The sequence below is a fragment of the Stenella coeruleoalba genome, assembly GCF_951394435.1.
Source record: "Stenella coeruleoalba genome assembly, chromosome: 10".
In the NCBI taxonomy this organism is placed as follows: domain Eukaryota; kingdom Metazoa; phylum Chordata; class Mammalia; order Artiodactyla; family Delphinidae; genus Stenella; species Stenella coeruleoalba.
The window spans coordinates 91916117-91932158 of NC_137156.1; the positions used below are offsets into that span (position 1 = coordinate 91916117).

The 16042-nt window shown below is 40.7% G+C and overlaps 2 protein-coding genes across 19 annotated transcripts in view; both read left to right on the forward strand.

The window, feature by feature from the left end:
- Positions 1-16042, forward strand: part of CNTN4 (contactin 4) — a 958186-nt gene that overhangs the window by 725691 nt on the left and 216453 nt on the right. The gene's annotated exons all lie outside the window — the stretch shown is intronic.
- Positions 6516-7503, forward strand: LOC307192595 (actin-related protein 2/3 complex subunit 5-like protein). The gene has a single exon (XM_079933664.1). It carries the CDS (start codon positions 6586-6588, stop codon positions 7045-7047), a length of 462 nt encoding a protein of 153 aa, XP_079789790.1. The 5' UTR covers positions 6516-6585; the 3' UTR covers positions 7048-7503.

Genomic DNA, 16042 nt, shown 5'->3' on the forward strand with positions numbered 1-16042 from the left:
CACAATACCCACTTTGTATCTCTCTATGAAATACACATTAAATCTGGACACCTGTTTTAAAAATTAGGTGTTCGCTTGTTATAAAGGAAACTTTTTTCTAAGGAATCCAGAAGAAATGTTCTACCATACTTACCAACACACACATACATGCCGTACACCATCTTTCCCTGCCAAAAAATTACTAGGAAATTAACAATTCTAGCTAATACTTTATAGGGAAAGAGGCTCACATGGCATATTGGGTGTGGACATAGCTAAAGGGTGATACCAGCTTACTCTGAAGGTGGAAACTGAAGCCATAGAAAGTTCCATCTGAGTTCCTCAGATAGGAATTCTGGAAGCTGCCCCACACACACTTTTGGAGGAATAAAGGGATACACCCACTTTTGGTTAGTGAAGCTAAGACCTGGATAGAATTACAACCAATGTTAATAGACAAAGTTAAATAAAAAAACTACTCCATCACGGTGACCTAAGAAAATATTCAGTGTTAAAAGAGGGGAGGGGTGGAAGGGGGGAAGTGTCACCTATTGCCTGAGGATGCAAAACAAAACAGACACCAGAAATGCATGTGAAAGAGATGTCTTAAGAAAATACAATAAAATTAAAAGATGCATCTCTGTTGTGCCTTCTGTCAAGCACAAGAAACCATGGAATCTGTGAAACAAAGATGCTCATGTGAAGAGAGACCTAACTCTGATACTAACTGGGGTTTAAAGGGCACTAACAAAAATTAGTAATGAAAGAATTAAAATCTGGAATGCAGACTCCGTAAAAAGCCAAATGAGCATTGTAGGAAGTTGAATTAGTGATAAGCATGAGTAACTAAAGTTGTTTTGTTTGGTTTTGTTTTTTAATATGTAAAAGGAAAGTATAATGATCAGGAAGCTTCGTAGATATGGCAATTAGGGAGTAAAGATCTAATCTATGTATAATCAATGTAATTGATAAAGATATTTGACCAGTATATATGTGTGTACCATTTTGTTTTATATCATGACACACTTATTGTACTTTCTCCTCTTTGAGAGGGAGCCACAAGGTATTCTTTATTTTAATAATTAATGGAAATAGAAATCTAGGTAGATATAAAAACAGAATATGTACCTTCCAAGTTGCTGGAGACAGTTCAGTCAAAGAAATAGTAATCTATTAAAGCAAAGGCCAAAAGGAAAAATGAGAAAAACAGCATAAATAAAAAATACACAAGAAAGATGACAGGTAGGGCTTCCCTGGTGGCGCAGTGGTTGAGAGTCCGCCTGCCGATGCTAGGGGACACGGGTTCGTGCCCCGGTCCGGGAAGATCCCACTGGGCCCGTGAGCCATGGCCGCTGAGCCTGCGCGTCCGGAGCCTGTGCTCCGCAATGGGAGAGGTCACACAGTGAGAGGCCTGCGTACAGCAAAAAAAAAAAAAAAAAAAAAAAAAAAAATTTATAATACTCAACATTTGGAAATACAAGGAGAAATTACTAAAGTACGTTTGTGATGTAACTTGATAGTTAAGTAAATAGAAATAATGATACAAAACTTTGAATAATGTAATAATACAATATGTATTTATGTACTTCCTTTTGTGGTGCCCATATAATGCTTATTTTAATTGGTTATATATTAAGCCAAAAAAAGAAAAGGTTCAACAAGTTGAAATTGTACAGATCAGGCCTTATTTTCTGCCATAATGTAGTTACACTAGAAATTAGCTATAGATCAGTTTTACACAATGACAACAACCACAATTTTTTTTTTAAATCAACTCATGTAAATTTCAAGTCTGCTTTCTAGTATCTCCTGGGTTGAAACAGAAACAAAAACCATAATTTATAGACATTTCAAAATTGAAGACATGAAAACAGATCTATGCTTAACGAAATTTATGAAAAGTTTGCTCTGAAGCAAGTCAGTAACCTTAAATTCATTATTAAGCAAGGAATTCTGGAAATCAAAATGAGTAAACTAAGTATTCACCTCATGAAGTTAAAAAAGAACATGAAACAAACCTCAGGGAAACAGAAGGAAGACAAAGGTTGAAATTAGTGGATGAGAAAATAGAAACAGTACACAGGAGACAGCACAGAGGAGTTTTGATAGACAAAAGAAAAGATAAATACAAGTGTATTCCTCTTCAAATATAATCAAGAACGAAGAAGAGGAGTACAAATACAGTCAGCCCCCTGTATCCACTGGTTCCACATCCTCAGATTCAACCAACCAAGGATTGAAAATATTCATGGAAAAAAATTCCGGAAAGTTCCAAAAAGCAAAACTTGAATTGGTTGCTTGCTGACAATTGTTTATATAGCATTTACCTGTGTATACAACTAACTATGTAGCATTTACCTTGTATTAGGTATTATAAGTCATCTGGAGATGATTTTAAATTTACGGGATGATGTACGTAGATTATACGCGAATACTACAGCATTTTATATAAGGGACTCAAGTATCCACGGATTTCCTTGATATCCAAGGGGGCATCCTGGAACCAGTTCCTCACAGATGGTAAGCTAAGGGATGACTATATACAAAATTAGAAATTAAAAAGAGCATATAATTTTTTATATAATGTTTAAAATCATAAGAGAAAAACTAGGTACAACCCTATGTTCATTTGAACATCTGGATGAGATGAACAATCTGCTGAGAGTATATAAGCAACAAAATGGAACCAAGAAAATATAGAAAATCTGAATAGATTAATTATCATGGAAAGAATTCAAAGTTGTCAGGAATTACTTTCTCCAAGTACTCTGGCCTATAAATTTTACAAAGAACTCTTTCAAAATTTTAAGGTAATTCCCTTTCCAAATAATGTGTTTCAGAGCAAAAGACAAGCTGTCAGTTCATTTTATGAAATGGGTATAACACTGGGACTAAAACCTGACAAAGACAGCGAAAGGGGGAGGTAGCCTCACTTATGAATGTTAGTAACACATATAGTGTATAGTATATTTCAGGCACTATTTTAAAAGCTTTACATAAATTAACTAATGTAATTCTTACAACAACCTGATGATATAATTGCCTTATACAGCCATTTTATAGATGGCAAAATCCCTGTGACATTGTTTAAGTAAATAGGAAGTTCCTCAACACCTTATGAACAACCATTTTTGGATATGTATATAAAAGGAGCAAAAAGTTTTAAAGGTACAGATAACCCGAAAAGAGTTTTGCTTAAATTCTTCCCATATTCCAAATTTAAAATACAAAAAGTTATAAAAGAAAAATATAATGACTTGTAGAAAGATACTTCTGTGTCCTATTAAATTGTAGCCAACACCCAGAGAGAGTAAAGAGACAAGAATGAAACAATGTTGATAATTATTGAAGCTGGGTGATACAAGAGGGTTCCTTATCCCATTATCTCTACCTTTGTAATTGATGTGTGTCTGAAATTTTCCATAACAAAAATTTTAAAAATACAAGTATGTGGCTGGATTTAGTGATCTCCAAGTTTGCTTCCAGCTCAGATTTTAGATGATCTTCCATTGTTAATTACTTTCTTCTCCATAAAAGTATTTTTGTATCAGCCTTTGAGGCAAGAAGATGTTTGCATTGCATGGAGGAGTTTCTATGATGTGCAGACGTATAGCTATTTTATTACTTATTTTCCTTCTGAAAATCACTCTGGTTATTAATAGCTGTCCTTGCTACCCTGCCTTGAGAGATGGTTATCACTAAAAATGCCTGGGTTGGCAGTAATACGCTTTGCTTCTGCCTGGAGCTGTTTTGAATCTCCAGTGGCAGACCTTCACTGTGTTACTGGGGCAGATGTGCAGTGCTGTGCATTAAATCTGCACTGATCAATGCTCAGATGATTTGACTTTCTGCAGGGAATGAAAAAAATAAACACCCCCATTCCCAAATGGCACTGTAGCCTAGTTAAGAGAATTGCCTGCAGGGGAGTACATTATGCTAAGAGGACTAGTTCATTTTCAGGTCAGAAAACTTTAAATTCAAGTTGACATAGCTTTTCTTTTCATTTCCGTACTCATCTCAGCTGGGGAAATGCGGCGTTTGCCACTAAAAATCAACCAGTGAAATATGGCAGAGGCGGGGGGGGTGGGGTGGGGGGACAGGGGGAGTCAGTGGTCCAAAGCCTGAAAGTGGCTGTGATCTGAAATATGTCATGGTTTATTTCATAGCAGACACCATACCAAATTTGCTTTCCACTGGTAGACCACCTCCTTTTATTTTCCACAAAATCCCACGTACCCAGCAGCAATCTTTAACAGCAAAAATGCAATCCACACAAGTTATCTCGTGGTGTACCAGCATTCCAGACCGTTCATAAGCAATTAAGGATCAAGTCTGAATTAAATCCAGAGGTTCAGGGCTGAGGATGTTAGGGTAGAGCAGAGAATGATGTTCAGCCAGTTTTCTGACCTTGAGCGGCTTCATTCAATAAACCTCATGTTAGGTGCTCCCCCCTTAAGCACCACGTGTGACTTCTGCTTTTACGTCAGGGTAGATCCATAAAGTTTCAGGTGTAGAAATTTTCATGTAGCTATTGTAGGGGAGGGAAACTTTTCCTCTGTTCCCTCTAGGTTCTTTGGCTGGTAATAATTAAATTGGCCTAAGACAGATTAACAAGAGAAAAAAATTTTTAATTTTGTATGTACAGGAGCCCGTACAAATATGAGACTCCAAGAGGTGACCAAAGCAAGGAGCTTTTATACATTTTAGACACAAGAACAATAAACTTGTGAAGAATTGACAAGACAAAGAAGTTTGGGCCTAGGGTAGTAAATTAGTGAAAAAGTAACAAAGTTGGTTATATACATCCTTCTTGGCCCTGAATTCCCTATCTCCGGTGATAAGGGATGATCTCTACCTTTGGAACAGGGAGGGTGCCTTTCACGTGGGAGATTTATTTCCTGCTTTCAGGAGGACAAAGGAGGGTCAGAGTGTCTTGCTTGCACGGACCGTTTCTTAAGTAACTTTAATTCCAAGTAATTAATATGCCAGCATGGCACGCTTTGAGGTGACATATTCTGTCCTCCTTCACTGTACTGACAATTTCAGGTTGAGAATGAATGGGCTCATTAAAAGACAGAGCTGGCTAAGACTAAAAGTAATCCTCCCTAATCCTAGCTTTAACAGCTTTCATCTTTGCTGTGAACAAGTGTCGTTAAAATGAGTTACAAGCACGTGAAAGTGCTCTTCTGGACACCCTTTCACATACAGTCCTCTTCTAACAGAAGCTGGGAGACAGTCCAGGATTAATTAATTAAAGAGTCACTTGGCTTTTATAGATAGTATGAGAAATATTAAAGTTGTAAAGGTTTTTGTTGACAGACTAGTAGGATCTATTTGCTATTCAGACCCTATGCCTTGTAAGAAAAAAATTAAGAAGAATTTGGGGCGTTGACCCTGGGATGTGTAATTTATGCATGGCTCTTGTAAGCTGTTACCTCTTAATCACTCAGGAGCCCCAGCTCTTGAAGCAGACTAATGATCCCCTGCTGACTACCCCGCTCTGCTTGCAGTTCTGCCTTCAACACATCTGTCAGCACCACTTCCCAAGGGGACTCTCTGAAAGTTGGAAAGTCTGACATCCATACATTAACTACCCTGTGACTTTCTCCATGAATAATGGACTGGCCCGCTGTAAGCTGTGAGTTTCCTTCCCAACACCGACTGCTTTTCCTTTTATGTGCCACTATGCTTGTCATCAGAGAGACGGCCAGAGAAAAGACATCTGGCGTCTGTAACTCATAGGGGATTCATAAAAACTAAAACGGGTAGATTGTTCTCTCAAATGAAGTTCCTGAAAATACTGAATGATGAATGTCGTGCTAATGGTCTCCTTCCTCTAGCTTGGTGACAGCCTGTAACCAGTTTAAAAAAAAAAAGAAAAGAAAAACACCCTACACCCACAGTGACACACACATTCTAAATTTTATTTAAAAGGTATATTTCTAATTGTTAGGTTGAATCCTTGGAGATAGAGTGCAGTTATTTTGAAAACATTATTTCTTTCCATGTCTGCTACGGAATTGTCCTAGGATATGATAGATAAATATGTTGTCAAGACCTATTCTCCAATTAATTGTTAAAAAAAGAATTCTCTGAAGTAAGTCAAAATTGCCTGTAAGATTTTGGCTGGAGTGTTTATTAATTCACCTTACATGCAGGTAAAAACTAGGGGCTGGAAAGAGGAAATTGGGAACCCACTGGGCCAGGATGGCAGGTCTTTGCTTTTCTCCAGAAAACACAAGAAAGAACAAAGAGGTGATCAAAACAGAAATATGTTAGACTCCTGTAGGTGAGTGATTTTTATTTCTCTAAAGGTCATAAATATTGAGAAGTTCAGTGCTTCCCTTGACAGGTTACTTGTCAAGTTACTGTAGGAAGAAATTACCCCACCCAGAATCTAGAACTGGGCTCGAAAACTTTCAGAGGTCACGCTGAAACTGAATTAGAACAAGCCAGGTGTAAGATGATAGGGAATGGCGAAGACTCTGGTGAACTAGAGAGCATACATTTCATCAAAAAGGGGCACCTGGGGAGCCGGTTCCGAGCGGAGTGGAGTGGAGGTCTTCCCCGGAGCGTAGCTGCCTGAGCGGGCGCCGAGCCCCCGCCATGGCCCGGAACACGCTGTCCTCGCGCTTCCGTCGGGTGGACATCAACGAATTTGACGAGAACAAATTCGTGGACGAACAGGAGGAGGCGGCGGTGGCGGCGGCCGAGCTAGGCCCGGATCCTAGCGAGGTGGACGGGCTCCTGCGGCAAGGGGACATGCTTCGGGCGTTTCATGCAGCCTTGCGGAACTCTCCCGTCAACACCAAGAATCAAGCTGTGAAGGAACGGGCCCAGGGCGTGGTGCTGAAAGTGCTTACAAATTTTAAGAGCAGCGAAATTGAGCAGGCTGTGCAGTCACTGGACAGAAATGGCATTGACTTGCTCATGAAGTACATTTATAAAGGGTTTGAGAAGCCCACAGAAAATAGCAGTGCAGTGTTACTCCAGTGGCATGAAAAGGCATTAGCAGTAGGAGGACTAGGCTCCATTATAAGAGTTCTTACAGCAAGAAAGACTGTTTAAAAAAAAAAATAGACTCATGTTACCTTGAGAAGAATTTTGGATGCACAGGCTGTTGAAGAAGGGATTGACAATGGATCATCTTCCTCAGAACTCCCAAGTAAACTATTTCAGGACATGCATCCGCTAAAGTGTATTTTATTTTCAAGGTGGAGGGAGAAATTGTCTTACTGTTTCCTAAATCCTTTGCAGGATCTGATAGTCTATGCCTTTGTCCACAAGTAATGCAGAACTGACATTGTGACTGTCTACCAGAGTGGCTGGCCCACATTGGTCAGGTGTACCTGTGTGCACTGCCTGTGTAAAAGCGGGGAAGGATGACTTGGGCAGGTGCAGATTCAAGGGGTGTGGTAAAAAAGGGAGAGCTTGGTTTTTGTTGAAGTGGAAAACCCCCAAGGGTCTGTACAGACATCCCGACCTCCCAAAGAAGGCGGGCTCTCTTGGGTTCATTGTAAAGTGCCTGCTGCATCAATAAAGCTCTTGGCTTATTAGTAAAAAAAAAAGGGGGGCACCTGGTTATATCTACAGTTCACCCAAAAGAGTGTTCATAGGCTGGACTAGACAATTGAAATGACATGATCACTGTGGATCACACTTAGCAACAGGTACTTAAGGGTAGGACCCAGTCCAAACACGTATCTCCAGGGAGTTATTTTTAAAATTATTTCTTTTCCAAGTGATATTTTAAGAGCAAACAATTAAGAATCAGTTAAGCATGGAGCCTCCTGACTTAGAAGGCCCAAGTCTTAAAAAGATATCTTGTAACATTTCTATTGACAGATCTTCCAAAGTTCTGCAGAGGAACAAGCCCAGTGGTGAAAATCATCACAGGCAGGGAAGCCCAACACCAGATATGTATGAATAGTTCATTTGTATTCCTCCCAGCCAGAGGCAGGGTGCCAATCCTGGGTCACTTTTACCATAACAACGTTGCCTGGTCACACAACTGACATTCACCTTCATCAGGTTTGTGGGGTCACAAGCCAGAAAGTTAACCCGAGATAAATTTGTCCATAGAGAAGAAGAAAGGGTTTTAACACTGAACCCACTGCTGTCATATGGGAGTGTGGACTCAGGTCTTCCTTTTTCTTTTCCTTTTTTCCTCCTCCTCTTCTACCCCCTCCTCCTCAGTGTCTTTCCTTTTCTTCTTCCTTTAAAAATGATAGAAGTCCAGAATTTTTAAAAGTTAAATCTCCCAAATTTCAAGTGAGAGTACTATAATAAGAGCCCTGGACCAGAGAATAAAAGAGCTGTGTTCTAGTATTCTAGCAATTAACTGTGTGAGCTACATCTATAAAGTAAAAGTCTTGCCTAAGGTCAAGTGAGAAGATATTGCTAATGATTTTGTTGCTATTTTCTAATTGATACTTCCTGCTCATATGCTCAATGCTAAGGAGCCTGTTTCTCTTCCCTCAGTTTTTCTATCGTGCTTTATCATGTGAAACCAAAGAGTGAGTGTAAAATAGTCAAAGGTCTTTCAAAACTATAAATGATTGATGCCAATCTCGTTATTGGACAAGATTTCCAACAAAGACCAATATATCTGCTTTTGTTTGCATCACCCAAAGAGACTGGGCCCGAAATGTTATATCTGAGTGGATTTTGACTTTCAGTCCAGTTTTTCAGAGCATTGATATGTTAATACACAGCATAGAGATTATTACCAGGGTAGTTACAGAGGCTACAATCCTTGAAACAGCTTCATATTGGTATCCTGTTATAGCCTACAGTCACACAAATCACACACACACAAATATTTTGCCAACTCTACCATCATCACCAAGAAAAGGTAGTGTGGTATAGAATTTATTTACAAATGAAGGAAATTAGGATTGCTTTCATTTTTATATTCCTGGTACAATTTCATCAACAGCCTTATGGAGACCAAGTCAAGGATTCCATTCTTTAGCCAGAAATGAAGAAAGGAATTTATCAACTCCCAACCTGGTTCCAGTATTACATCTACAGTTGGCCAGTAGCCTAGGGATTTGATTATTTGCTCAGTCCTTTTCGAAGAAATCTTTTTAAATTTTGTGGGTCAGAGGCTCTTTTTCTTTTTTTTCTTTAATTAATTAATGTATGTGTGTGTTTGTTTATTTTTCTTTGGCTGCATTGGGTCTTCCTTGATGCCTGCGGGCTTCCTCTAGTTGCAGCAAGCAGGGACTACTCTTCGTTGCGGTGCACGGGCTTCCCATTGCGATGGCTTCTCTTGTGGAGCACAGGCTCTAGGCGCATGGGCTTCAGTAGTTGTGGTGTGCGGGCTCGGTAGTTGTGGCTCATGGGCTTAGTTGCTCCACGGCATGTGTGATCTTCCTGGACCACGGCTCGAACCCATGTCCCCTGCATTGACAGGTGGATTCTTAACCACTGCGCCGCCAGGGAAGTCCCCAGAGGCTCTTTGTTATGTGGGAAAAGTGTATCCATGAGGAACAGAAGGGTCTAGGTTGAAAGTGATGATGCCTCACAGTTGTTAGAAATGCTCTTATTCATGATAACACAGGCATTTGTAGGAATTTCATTTTCCTCCACTGGCCACAATATTAAACATTTCACCAAGGAAATATTCAATGGGAGATTGTGTCTTAGGAACAGGATCTAATCTTTCATATCACAGTAAGAAGCTGATCAAAGGTGTTGAAAGCTAGCTCTTAAAGGATTAACTAGGTCACATTGTAATACATGATATGAAAACAGAGGGACCTTTTTTTCTTCTGTTGAAACATACAAAAAAATTACAGAAATTGCCTCCCCCCATTTTTTTCAAGACAACTTTCATTGAGAGAAGATATTGAGGGACTTCCCTGGTGGTACAGTGGTTAAGAATCCGCCTGCCAATGCAGGGGACACGGGTTCAAGCCCTGGTCCGGGAAGATCCCTCATGCTGTGGAGCAACTAAGCCCATGCGCCACAGCTACTGAGCCTGCGCTCTAGAGCCCGTGAGCCACAAGTACTGAACCCGCGTGCCACAACTACTGAAGCCCAGGTGCCTAGAGCCCGTACTGCACAACAACAGAAGCCACCGCAATGAGAAGCCTGCTCACTGCAATGAAGAGTAACCCTCGCTCGCCACACCTGGAGAAAGCCCACGCGCAGCAACAAAGACCCAACGCAGCCAAAAAAAGAAAAAAATTAAATTAATTGATTTAAAAATATTTTTTAAAGAGAAGATATTGAGCCTTCATTTAACATTTAAAATATTCTTACTAAGATTAGTTGAAGCCATATAAGGAATTTTGTTCTGTAACGTAAGTGCAATGAAAAGCCATTTGGTTTTAGGTAATTATATTTATAGCTTGAAAATTAACTCTTTTGAAGAGTGCAGAAAATGGCTGCAGCAGGGCAGGAGTGTGTGCAGAGACAAAGAAAGTGGTAGTTGCAGTAGGCAGCTAAGAGGTGTTGATTCTTTGTCCTGTGTAATGGCTGTAGTGATGGATACTTTCTGCTCCCTCCCTGAAACCCAAACACAGAATCTCTCTGGGTTCCCATTTAGGGTCGCCCTTGTGGCTGGATTCTCTCCCCTCTCACTCACTCAAGAACTTTGCTCTAGCCACTGTTTTCCTTCTCATTCCTGCATTAGGTATATTCTCCTTCCCTGATACGTCATCCCCATTTGCATTTAAAAATGTAGCAGCGTCTCACATCTTCAATAAATTAGAAACTCCTCTGAACTCACTACCCAGTTTCTATGCTCTCCTTTGCAGCAAAACTTCACAAATCTTCTGTTTCACCGCCTTTCGCACCCAGCCCCACAGGACTTTTCTCCACAGTTGCGCAAAAGTAGTCTCGTCAGTGATCTCCGGGGTACTAATGCCAATGGTAAATTCTCAGTTGTCATCTTATCCAACCAGTCAGCAGCACTCAATACAGTCGATCACTCTAAACTTCTTGAAATACTTTCTTCCCTAGGCCTTTGGGCTACAGCTCTCTTGGTACCCCCTTTATATTACTGGCTGAACATTTTGGTCTCCCTTCCTGGTTTCGTCTCATTTTCCTGTCATCTTCCCATCTTCTTAAAGTAAATTATAAGCATCCCCAGGCTCAGGACCCCCTATATGTGCATACTCCCTAGTCATGTCATCCAGTTCATGGCTTCAGTTGCCATGTTTATACTCATATTTCCCAAATGTCTATCTGCAACACGCCTCCGTCCTAAATCCTAGACTCATGTATCCATTGTCTGGCCATTAGCATGCTTGGTTTCCTAATAGTTATGTCAAAGATGGTGTGACCAAACCTGAGCATTGATCTTCTTCCTAAATCTAATCCTTCTAGAGTTTCGCCAGTCGTGAGAAACAGCAACTCACTCCATTCAGCCAGTGGCTCAAGACTGAAACTTAAGACATAGTCCTTAATTTCTTTCTTTTCCTATACCTCCATCCAGTCTGTTAACAAATCCTGTCTACTGTACCTTTGAAATATACTCTACATCTAGCCACTTTTCCCCACCTCCACCACTGCCACCCTCATCCAGCTTCCCATCATATCCATCTTGGACTTTCATAACTGCCTCCTAGCTGGTCCCCCTGCTTTTGTTCCTGCCCCTCTCCAGCTGTTTCTTATCATAGGACATAGAATGATACTTTTGAGATATAAGTCATCTCATGTTTCTTCCTTGCTTAAAACTCTCCAAAGGCTTTTATATCTCACCCAGGAAAAAAAGTATATAAAACCATTATCTTGGCTAGTAGCCTCCATAAACTGGTCCCTGGCTACCTCTCAATCACCATCCCCTGTCTCAGTGGGCTCTAGCCATAGACTGTTTCTCAAAGACACTAAATGTGCCCCTGCCTGTATTGGGTCCTCTGTGATTGCTGTTTCCATGCCTTAAATTCTCGTTCCCCAGACACCAGCATGGCTGGCCGCCTTCTCTCATTTCATAGCCGTGCTCATTTTTACTCCTTCCCTGATATTTCTAAAATAGTACCATGTCTTTCATTGTTTTTTGTTTTTTTCCTAATAGCGTTTGACACCACGTGACATAATGCTCATTCCTGAGAATTATATTTGTTAACAGATTTGAGGAATTTCATGGTAATATTTTAAAACAGTTTATGTTAAATCCAGCATCAATATATTATGCCACGGCATTCTGAAGCAGAATAAGTAAGTAATGTAAACACTCCAGACTTGCAGGGGAAGTGCTTCAGGGTTTGTTTCTGGGCCTTCAGAAGTGTGTGTTGATCTACTCCTCAGTGAGGGATACATCAGTAGAAAAGTTTGAAATGCTCTGTTTTGTATGGACTGGACAATCATCAATATTATGCAGTTGAAGGATACCTAGAAATGCTCTTCTCCATATGCATCTGTCATTGAGCTGCGATCATACCTGTAAAGTCCCACATTAGTCTCCCCTAGTGGTACCAACCACAATTAGAAGTCAACCTGCAATGCCTCTCTAGGCAGCCTTTGCAGAGACCTTGAGGTAAAGTTACGTGGTCTGATGAGCAAGAGTCTGTTTATGGGGCAATAAAGCAGAATATGACATTTTAAAGCACCGTCCCTTAACTAACTTTCTGGATAAGCAGATTCTCTTCATTCCTTCTGTGATACACAGTGACCGTTCCATGTAGCAAGCTGTAGGTTCGTGGCTGGAAGGCTACTCTCAGGTAAACATGTATCTCTCTGTTCCTACCCGTTGAGTTGCATACTTGCCAAGAATCAGTTGTTTTTAGTCCTAAACTTGTTTATGCCGGTTGTACTTTAAATATATAAAGTGCTGAAATATCATGAAAAGGAAAGAATTTCCATTTCCATAAAAACTACAGGAAATCCTTTGGGGAAGACTCAATAAAGGCAAGTCAGTAAAAAATAAAGATGCTGTGGGCAAGACAGTTATAAGAGCTTGGGGGGAATCATTAAACTCTTGTAGGATTCTTTATTATATAAGTCTGTTTTTAAGAAAATCAAGATGGGATGTGAGGGCAGATTGTACGTGATGAGTGTAGTTTATATGAAAATGATAACAACAACCCCAGTCAGTAGTAAACTTTTTTAAAAAAGATAAAAAATAAAAAGACAAAGGGGCATTTGGTTCTATGTCAAAAGAATGACAAATAATAAATTTAATTTCCAGAAAAATAAACATTTTTAATAATAATAAATATATGTAAACTATATAAACAGATAAACAATATGTAAATTTAATTGCATGATATGTTTAAGATGTAAATATGGAATTTTTTTATGGTCTCACACTTCTACCAACTTTTTTTTTTTTGCGATACGCGGGCCTGTCACTGTTGTGGCCTCTCCTGTTGCGGAGCACAAGCTCCAGATACGCAGGCTCAGCGGCCACGGCTCACGGGCCCAGCCACTCCTCGACATGTGGCATCTTCCCGGACCGGGGCACGAACCCGTGTCCCCTGCATCGGCAGGCGGACTCTCAACCACTGCGCCACCAGGGAAGCCCCTACCAACTTTTTCAATTAAGCAACCAACTCTAGGATCCAACAGTGTATGAAGATAAGAGAGTTTTTAAATTATTTGAAAACAGTTTTCAAAAGTAGAGATTGTAATCCCATTACAGACATAGCAAAATTACAGAATAGCAAAGGAGGTGAAATACTCAGAACAATCCTGTGAGAAAAGTAAATTATTATTCCCATTTTACACATGAGACTTAAGGAGAGTAAATGACTTAGAACTAACCTGCTGAGAACTAAGATCTGTCTCACTTAAGGATCGATCATGCTCTTCATTCTTAGACTTATTGCCTCTTTGAACCTCTTCTCCCACACTTTTTATTTAGATCTTTTATAATGCAGCCTTTTCAAAATAAATGTCAGCTAAAGACTGCTGACCTGGGGCTTCCCTGGTGGCACACTGGTTAAGAACCTGCCTGCCAATGCAGGGGACACGGGTTCAATCCCTGATCCAGGAAGACCCCACATGCCGTGGAGCAACTAAGCCCGTGCACCACAACTACTGAGCCTGTTCTTTAGAGCCCACAAACCACGACCATGTGCTGCAACTACTGAAGCCCATGCACCTAGAGCCCGTGCTCTGCAACAAGAGAAGCCACCGCAATGAGAAACCCGCGCACCACAATGAAGAGTAGCCCCCGTTCACCACAGCTAGGGAAAGCCTGCGCGCAGCAACGAAGACCCAACGCAGCCAAAAATAATAAATAAATTAAATAAAGACTGCTGACCTAATCATATATTTTACTTAATAGCTCCTGAATGACTATGACATTGTGATAATAGAAATGCCGTTTTTCATCTCCAGTGACCAACTCTTGTAGCTTAAGAGGGTGTCAGGCTGTTCCCTGTTTTGGTAAATACTACATATCAAATCTTTCGGAGATTTTACAGTGCTGAGATTAGGAAAAATGTAGTGAATAAATGTACCCAACTTTTTTCAATCCGGTATCTCCCAAACTTATTTGTCCACGTTTTTATCATGTAATGCCACTTTAAATTCAATTGAAGCAGTATTCCATGCACACGTTTTTTAAATGTTGTTTTATAGAATGTGCTTATGTTTTCTGTTATGTGCAGTCCTGTTCTTACATACTCTCAGCTTGTTGACCATAGTTCTGTGGTCTGAATCTTTTTATTGTACTCTTATTTTTCTCAGCTCTTTATCATATTCAGGAGAGAAAAGACAAGTGTTTCCAGAGATAGACTTGGCCGTTTCTTCTGATAGCTGAACCTTGGCACCCCTACCCTTAGAGGTCAGTAAGGGCTCCATGCAACTATGCACAAGCAGAGTCAGCTAAAGACTGAGATCACCCCTTGCTCAACAGGCCTTGGTTGAGAAGCTTATGGGGAGCAAAAGAAGTTCTACCACAAGCTGAACAAGTGCGTCTAGGGTCAGCATCATCAAAAAGGGTCAGCTAATCAGTGTTCACCCAGCAATTAGTGATGTGAAGGGTGGCAAGAATGCTAAAATTATATGTATCTTGTTGTCCCTTAGAGCTAAAGTTGACACGTCAGGAGGTGATAGCTCTGTGTTGTGAAGCCAGTTGAAAATAGCTCTGTGCAGACCTTAGCCCTGACCCTGCTGCAGCCTCAGGCTCTTCTTTGCAGGATAACCAGGCCATTTGTGGTTTACTGTCATTTGTGTCTCTCCTGTGCCAACTCATAGTGTGCTAGTTCCTGACCACCTAGCAAATATGAGATGAACAGTGAACGCTTGTGCTCAGAGCTTTTAGTGAGAAGGACCTTCCCTCATTCCACCCCGCACATCTCTCCTGAATCTTCACCACCATCCATCAGAAGAGATCAACTACAGAGATACCTTAGGGAATACTTACCTGCCTGCTTCCTCATCCTCATGCTCTCATAGGCGGACTTAACGGCCGGACAGCTCAGAGAGTTGAAGTGACTTGCCCAAGATCACTTGGCTAACAATTGGTAGATGTGACATTGTATCTAAAATCTTAGCATAGGCTTTTAGATAACATGTTTTTCAATTAGAATGAGGCTGCATACACATCTGAGGAAGAAGAATTAAAGCAGAGATGCCAAGGATGTATTAGGACAGGAGCAGGACTAGGGCGGGGCAATGGGAATAAATGTGTTTTAAAGAGAATTTAGAAGGTAGACTTTGAGAACAGATTTCCAGAAGTCACCATACAATTGGCCATTGGACACTTGTTAAGATTATATAACACTCTTTAATACTACGTCTATTATCTAATTGTTCTGTTAAGCAGGATCCTTTTGGCTACAAGGGCCAAAATCCAAATCATATGGGCTTAAACAAAAATGAGAATCTATTGGTGTAAAATTCCCATTAGAGGCAGCTAGATTTTACTTCTCTAATGATAGTGTTAGTAATCTGTCTCTCCATCTCTTGGCCTGACTTTCCTCAAAGTGACTCTTACGGGCTTCCCTGGTGGCACAGTGGTTGAGTCCACCTGCCGATGCAGGGGACACGGGTTCGTGCCCCGGTCCGGGAAGATCCCACATGCCGTGGAGTGACTGGGCCCGTGAGCCATGGCCACTGAGCCTGTGCGTCCGGAGCCTGTGCTCCACAACGGGAGAGGCCACAA

Coding starts and splice junctions, on each gene's coding strand:
- LOC307192595 (XM_079933664.1), top strand. CDS start 6,586: ATGGCCCGGAACACGCTGTCCTCGCGCTTCCGTCGGGTGGACATCAAC.